The 6,903-nt window shown below is 71.3% G+C and overlaps 2 protein-coding genes across 2 annotated transcripts in view; one reads left to right on the plus strand and one right to left on the minus strand.

Annotated features, from left to right (window-relative positions):
• Window positions 1-687: 687 nt before the first annotated feature.
• AURANDRAFT_4141 (hypothetical protein) lies at window positions 688-1,734 on the plus strand (the record flags this gene model as incomplete). The annotated part of the gene is made up of 1 exon (XM_009033847.1): window positions 688-1,734. A coding segment is annotated over one exon (1,047 nt), but the record flags the coding sequence as incomplete, so codon positions are not given.
• Window positions 1,735-6,254: 4,520 nt separating this feature from the next.
• Window positions 6,255-6,903, minus strand: part of AURANDRAFT_60753 (hypothetical protein) — a gene marked incomplete at both ends in the record, with an annotated part of 2,954 nt that continues 2,305 nt past the window's right edge. The window contains one exon of the mRNA XM_009034372.1: window positions 6,255-6,854. Within this exon, the coding sequence (XP_009032620.1) occupies window positions 6,255-6,854 (600 nt within the window). The remainder of the gene's footprint in view (window positions 6,855-6,903) is intronic.

Consider the following 6,903-nt stretch of genomic DNA (forward strand, 5'->3'; position numbering starts at 1 on the left):
CTCGTGTCGCTGCAGTCGGAGACGATCCGCGTCGCCGGCCGGCCGCTCATCGAGGACCTCACGCTGACCATCTCCGCCGGCGACCGCTGGGCGCTCGTGGGGCCCAACGGCGCGGGCAAGACGACGCTCGCGACGCTCCTCGGGTCGCGCGTCGCCTGCGGCGGCTTCGACCAGGCGCCCGGCGCCGGCGCCGCGTCGAGCGTGGGCCGCGCGATGCTCGGCCGCGCGGAGCTCGGCCTGGGCGTCGACGAGCTCGCGGCGCGCTTCGGCGAATCCGGCGCGCCGACCGCGCCGACGCCCGAGGCCGCCGGCGCGCACCTCGTGAGCTTCGAGGGCCACCGCGCGCTGCTCGCCGCGGAGCGATCCGAGTTCGCCGAGTCGCGGTTCTCGAGCGTGCACAAGCGCGCGACGGTCGCGTCCTACCTCTTCCCCGAGCGCTACCCGTCGGCGAAGCGCTACGTCGGCTACGAGCCGCGGCGGACGCGGCTCGCGCCCCTGCCCGTCGCCGCGGACGCGACGCCCGCGGACGAGCCCGCGCTCGCGGGTTTGGAGGCCGCCGCCGCCGCCGCGGGCGCGGTGCTGGGCCGCTTCGGCCTCGACGGGCTGCACCACCAGCCGCTCTTCGCGCTGTCGACGGGCGAGGCGCGGAAGCTGTTGGTCGCGGACTACTTCCTCCGGACGCCTAGGCCGCCGCTCCTCATCCTCGACGAGGCCTTCGACGGCCTGGACGAGGCGTCGCGGGACGCGCTCGCGGCCGCGCTCGCCGACGAGGCGCCGACGATCGTCCAGGTCGCGCACCGCCTCGAGGACGTCGAGGCCGTCGCGCCGACGAAGGCCGTCGTGCTCCGCGGCGACGGGTCCGCGGCCGTCGGCGACTGGGACGCGGTCCGGGGCGAGGCGCTCGCGGTCCTCGAGCGCGAGGGCGACGCGGTGAAGACCGCGCCGCCGCCGCGGCCGGACCCCAAGTCCGTCGGCCGCGGCGCGCGCAAGTCCTGGGGCCGGCGGAGGGGCGCGTTCGACGGCGAGCCGTCGCGCGAGGTCGTGCGCTTCGACGGCGTCTCCGTCGACTACGGCGGCCGCCGCGTCTTCCCCGGCGGCCTCTCGTTCTCCCTGCGCGCGGGCGAGTGGATCGCGGTGACGGGCCCCAACGGCTGCGGCAAGTCGACGCTCGTCGACCTGATCACGGGCGACAACGTTTTAGGGTTCCGCCAGAACCTCACGCTCTTCGGTCGCCGAAAGGGCTCGGGCGAGTCCATCTGGGACGTGAAGCGGCAGATCGGATTATTATTTCCGCGGTCCCACGAAGACTACCTCGCCTACGCGGACCCCTCGGGCGGCCGCGGCCTCGGCAGGAGCGGCGCGGGCGCGTCGTCGAGGGACGTCGTCCTGTCGGGCTTCTACGACTCGGTGGGCCTCTACGACGCGCCCGCGCCCGGCCACGCGGCCGTCGCCGACGCCTGGGTCGACCGCCTCGGCATCGGCGACCTCGTCTCCGACGAGCCGGGCTCCTTCGGGCGGCTGTCGCTGGGCCAGCAGAAGCTCGCGCTCCTCGCGCGCGCGCTCGTCAAAAGCCCGCGGCTCCTCGTGCTCGACGAGCCGACGCACGCGCTGTCGCGCATGAGCCGCGGCCGGTTCCTTAGCGCGCTCGCGGCCGTGCGCGACGAGCCCGACGTCGCCGTCCTCTACGTGACGCACCGGCGCGACGAAATCGCCGCGCTCGCCGTGGACCGCGTCCTCGACCTTAAGACGAGCTGAGTGCCTCTTGCGACGAAGACAAGCCGCTCATGTGAGTGCCTTACGACGTCGCCTTCTCCGACGTGTTCGGCAGCTTGGCCACCATCAGCCCGACGCCGGCGAGGAAGCCGAAGAGGTCGATGCCGTCGAGGTGGAGCGCGTCGCAGAGGAGGAGGCCGCAGAGGCCGCCGGCGAGGGCCTGGGCCGCGGGCTCCGGCGCGGGCCGCGCGCGCCGGTCCCGCGCGGCCCGCTCGAGGGACGCCTCGACGCGCTGGATCGACGCGTCGACGGACGCGGCGGCCTCGGAGATCGCGAAGGTCCGCCGCTCCTCGGCGGCGCGCTGCTCCGCGAGCGCCTTGTCGCGCTCGGCCTCGGCCGAAGCCACGTCGGCGGCGTTCGCCGCCGCGGCCTCTTCCACTTCTCTGGCGCGGCTCGCGACCACCTCCTCCGCGCGCGCGCGCGCCGCCGCCGCGCGCTTGTTCAACTCGTCCTCCTCGGCCTCGGCGCCGGCGACGGCGGCCGCGACGGCGGCCGCGACGGCCTCCTTCGGCGCCGGGCCCCGCGCGTCCCGCGCCTCCTCGCGGAGGCGCGCGGCCGACGCCCGCGCGTCCTCCGCGCGCCGCTCCGCCTTCTCCGTCTCGCGCGCGCACTTGCGCCGCTGCGCCTCGAGCATGCGGATCTCGCGCGAGCACCGCGTCGCCGCCTCGTCGACGATCTGCTGGATGGACCGCGCCTCGCGCTTGAGCGCCGCCGCCGCGCCCGAGCCGTCGGACGGCTGGAAGATGTCCCAGAAGTTCTTCTCTTCCGCCGGTTCGACCTCGCCGTCGTCGACCTCGGCCCAGACGGGCAGGTCCCCACCGCGCAATGGATCGACCTCGGCCCAGACGGGCACGTCCTTGGGCGCACCGCGCAGGGCGACGCGTGCGCCGCGCGCTGCGGGCGATGTCACGACATACGTGCGGCCGGCGTGCAATGCGGCGCAGCCGTGCGCTAGCAGCAGCGCGCGAATCATCGTGCAGATCTGCGGCCGGCGTGCGAGGATCCTCTCCATCGCAAGCTCAAGCCTTTTTGGTCGGCCGAGAAGGGCAACATCCCCGCACTGGCAGTGGTTGAAGACGACGAGCTCTTTTTATTGAATAGTTATTGAAGCTTGGTCGACTGTTATGCGTGGGGGGCTGCGCGCCTGACCGTGGGAGTTCATGACCTTCTACGTCTACTGGCACAACGCGGCCGCGGGCCAGCCGCCCTTCGCCAGCTGTGCGTACTTCTACCACGTGATGTCCTTGGCCAACTTCATCAACAATCTGATGGCCAAAGGTCGGAACATCGACGTCGTGATGTGGGTGCCGTGTCGCAGCACGCCGCGGTGCATCACCATGAACGGCTCTGGCGAGCGCACGTCCACGCGCCGCTTGATCCCGAGGGAGGCGCGCAGCAGCGAAGAAGACGAGGACGAGGACGTCATGGTCGACGAGGAGCCGGAGGCCGAGGAGGGCACGTGGGTCGAGGAGTGGGACGACGACGCGACGAAGGCGTTCGCCGACTACGACGTGGCGCTTCCGCGGTGGCTGGATGGTGCGTCTCCGCCGCCCTCGCGCGCGGACCCGCGCGCCGACCCCTTCCCCTTCCCCGCGCAGCGGGCAACCAGGTCGTCGCGACGCGCCGGAGCGACGCGGAGAGCTGGGCGCGCACGGCCCACGACGCCTGCGTCGCCGAGATCCAGGCCGCGCTGCTCTGGGCCGCGCGTCTCCGGGTCCGTCCCGCGCGCGTGGTCCACGGGCGAGCCGAGCGCGTAGGTCCGCGACGACGCGGGCATCCGGGAGCTCGTGCGGCGGCGCCATCGCGACGGCGATCCGCACCTCGGCGTGCAGGCGTGCTACGACGAGGTCATGCGGCGTGAGGAGTCGGGGGAGGCACTCGCGCACGACTGCGTGAAAACGCGGGGAACGCCCGACGACGAGGCCTGGGAACGAGCGCTCGAGCGCGATCGACGGGCGGCCGCCGAAGCCCTCCGCGCCGAGGTCGAGGCCAACGCCTTGGACGCGGCGCCGACGATCAGCTCGGTCTTCAACGAGATGCAGCAGCTGCTGCGGATGATGGGCGACGGCGACTATTTCGGCGACGCGCGCGCGAGGCTCAACGAGTGCTTGGGGCTCCGAGACGCGTTGGAGCCGCTCGACGGCGACGCGCAGGGCGTGCAGGTCCAGGAGCGCCGCGCCCCGGGGCGCCACGAGCAGTCCGTGGAGTTCGTCGGCGGCGAGACCGGCGACGCCGTCGTCAACCTCGTGCAGCTCCTTCGGTTCATCGACGTCACGGAGCCTCGGGAGATATTCAAGATCAAGGCGCTCGTCGAGCCCGTCGACGACGAGGAGCTGTGCCCGGAGACGGTCGAGGTCGCCGTCGTCGGGCCGACGCTCGCCGAGGTGCTGGCGCCCTGGTCCGAGCGCGCGCTCTCCGGCGTCGCGGCCTCGGTCGCGCTCACGAGGGACACCGCGCTCGTGATGGCGATCGCGCCCGACGAGATGCGCTACCTGCCTCCCCGGCGCGACGCGGCGTCCAACGATTTCTTTGCGAGCTTCTCGCGTCGCGACGTCGTTTTTTTGTAGGCGCGACGACCTCTGGTTCTGGTCCAAAAACCAGCGCGCGTGGATCGAGGTCCTCCTCCTCGACGAGGCCATCTTCCGCATCGACCCCCAGCTCGTCCTGCACATCACGGGCGACAAGCCCAAGACCGACTGCGTCTTGGCGCCGGCCGGCAGCGTCGTCCGCCAGGACCGCCGCGCGAGCCTGCTGGACCCGCAGCGGCTACTCGGCGTCGGGCTCAAGGGCTCGCACTGCGGCAAGCGCAACGCGACCTGGTCCAAGCGGTGCTACATGCTCGAGGAGATCGAGGAACTGGGGCGGGCCGAGATCGTCATGGTCTTCGCCGAGTTGGGCAACAACGACCAGGGGCTGCCGAAATTTATGGCGCGGAGCCGCGTCGGACTTCGGGGCGTGTTTGTTCGTCGACGTGGACCGGTTTTAGGTCGCGCTTCCTGATGATGCTCCAGCGGTTCGCCGGGCGGCCCAACGTGGGACCTCAACGTCAATTGCGTACGCGTGGCTCGAGGGCGAGGACCTCAGCTTCGGCTCCGCGGCGGACGCGGCGGCCAAGCTCGTCGAAGCGTACGGCCGTCACGCGACGCCGCAGAGTTTCCAGAAGTTCCTCGTAGCGACAGCGGGGATCGACGACAACCGGGGGAAGAACCTCGCCGCGCGCCAGTTCGACGAGTTCGCCTGGGCCCAGGCGGGCTATCATATCAGGTCCTTTCCCGGGGCCGGAAAGGCCCAATTCGAGGTGTCGCATCCCGACAACCCGGGCAAATTTGTACGTATTGGTCGCGCTTCCCGCGTCCGACGACTTGAAACAGAGAGTATTCGACGCCGCCGCGGCGCTGCGACGAGGCGACGTCGTCGTCGCCGCCGTCCGCGGACCCCGCGACGCTCGCGTCGACGACGCTCGCGCGGACGACGGCGGCGCGCGACGGACGACGCCGCCGTGCGCCGACGCGTGCGTGCTCGCGCGGCTGCGCCGGCGGCACGACGAGCCGCGGCGCTGCGACGCGGAGACGTCGTCGTCGCCGCCGTCCGCGGACCTCGCGACGCTCGCGCCGCCGACGCTCGCGGCGGACGACGGCGGCGCCGCCGACGCTCGCGCCGACGACGGTCGCGCGCGACGGACGACGCCGCCGTGCGCCGACGCGTGCGTGCTCGCGCGGCTGCGCCGGCGGCACGACGAGCCGCGGCGCTGCGACGCGGAGACGTCGTCGTCGCCGCCGTCCGCGGACCCCGCGACGCTCGCGCCGCCGACGCTCGCGGCGGACGACGCTCGCGCGGACGACGCTCGCGGCGGACGACGGCCGCGCGCGACGGACGAACAGTTTCCCACCCCTCGCAGGCTGCTACATGAGCGTTGTTCGATCGCAGATCCCGGAATTGTGGAAGGACGTAAGAATCAAGACTGTAATCGAGACGACGAAAAATGTCTACTCGGGTACGCACGTCGACTGTTCAGATATCTGGACACACTACTTTCTGATCAAAGAAGATAATCAATGGAAGGTCGCGACTGTTTTTTCTTCGACCACAAAGTTTTTGGCCGATTTAAAGTTCAGTTTATTTGGACCTGGGAGCCGCACCCGCAATAATCGCATGATTCGAAAAGGGGTGTTTTACAGGACGCGGCATTCGAACCTTGTGCATATGGACTTTTTCTACTCGCACAGTCTCGACCCCGACGACCTCGAGCCCCCTACCCTGTCTTCTCAATTTCGGAATCTTGTCGTGTCGCCATCGCGCACTGTGTCAGAAATTTCCAGCCGCGTGGATGACACCGACCGGCTCTTCCGGCTCGCCGTCGGCGAGCCACACGACGATGATCTCGCCCATACACCGGCGGAGGAATACCTCCCGAATCCGAGCACGGTCAACAACCAGTACTGTCATTGGTAATGCTCGTTATAATTGTATGTACTTCGTTCTTACGGCATCTTGTGCTTTGGGCGCGCGGCGGCGGGCGCCTCCCAGGGGCAGCGCTTGGAGAGCACCGCGGTCCAGAAGTCCTCGACGCCGACGCGGACCGGCGCCGCGCGGATGTTCACGAGGCTCGCGTCGAGGGGCGTCGCGGGGTCGCCGAGGAGCAGGAGCGCGCGGTCGCCGAGGGCGACGCGCGCCTTCGTCGGCGTCGCGAGCCAGACGCCGCCCGCGCACTCGACGATCTGCTTGAGCTCGCCGTCCTTGGGCAGCTTGGGCCCGCCGGCGCGGCGCGCGCGCGGGTCGAGGAGGACCGCGTAGTCCGCGAGCGCGCCGGCACCCTCGCCGTTGGCCGCGAGGGACGCGGCGAGGTCGAAGCGCCACGCGGCCTCGTTCTCCCGGTCGCGCACGGCGAAGGGCCGCTCGTCGGCGGCGCGGCCGAGCGCGTCGCTCTCCCAGAGCCAGCCGAGCGTGACGACGTGGCGCGCGACGGAGACCGCCGTGAGGAGCTTGGGCGTGCGCCGCAGGGGCACCGAGGACACGAGGTGCGTCGCGTCGCCCCAGCGCGCCGCGAGCGCGAAGCCCGCCGCGGAGACCGCCGCGCGGGCCTTGGCGTCGACGTCGATGCCCGTGAAGAGGACCACGACGTTCGTCCGC

This window comes from Aureococcus anophagefferens (assembly GCF_000186865.1).
Source record: "Aureococcus anophagefferens unplaced genomic scaffold AURANscaffold_1, whole genome shotgun sequence".
Lineage (NCBI taxonomy): Eukaryota > Pelagophyceae > Pelagomonadales > Pelagomonadaceae > Aureococcus > Aureococcus anophagefferens.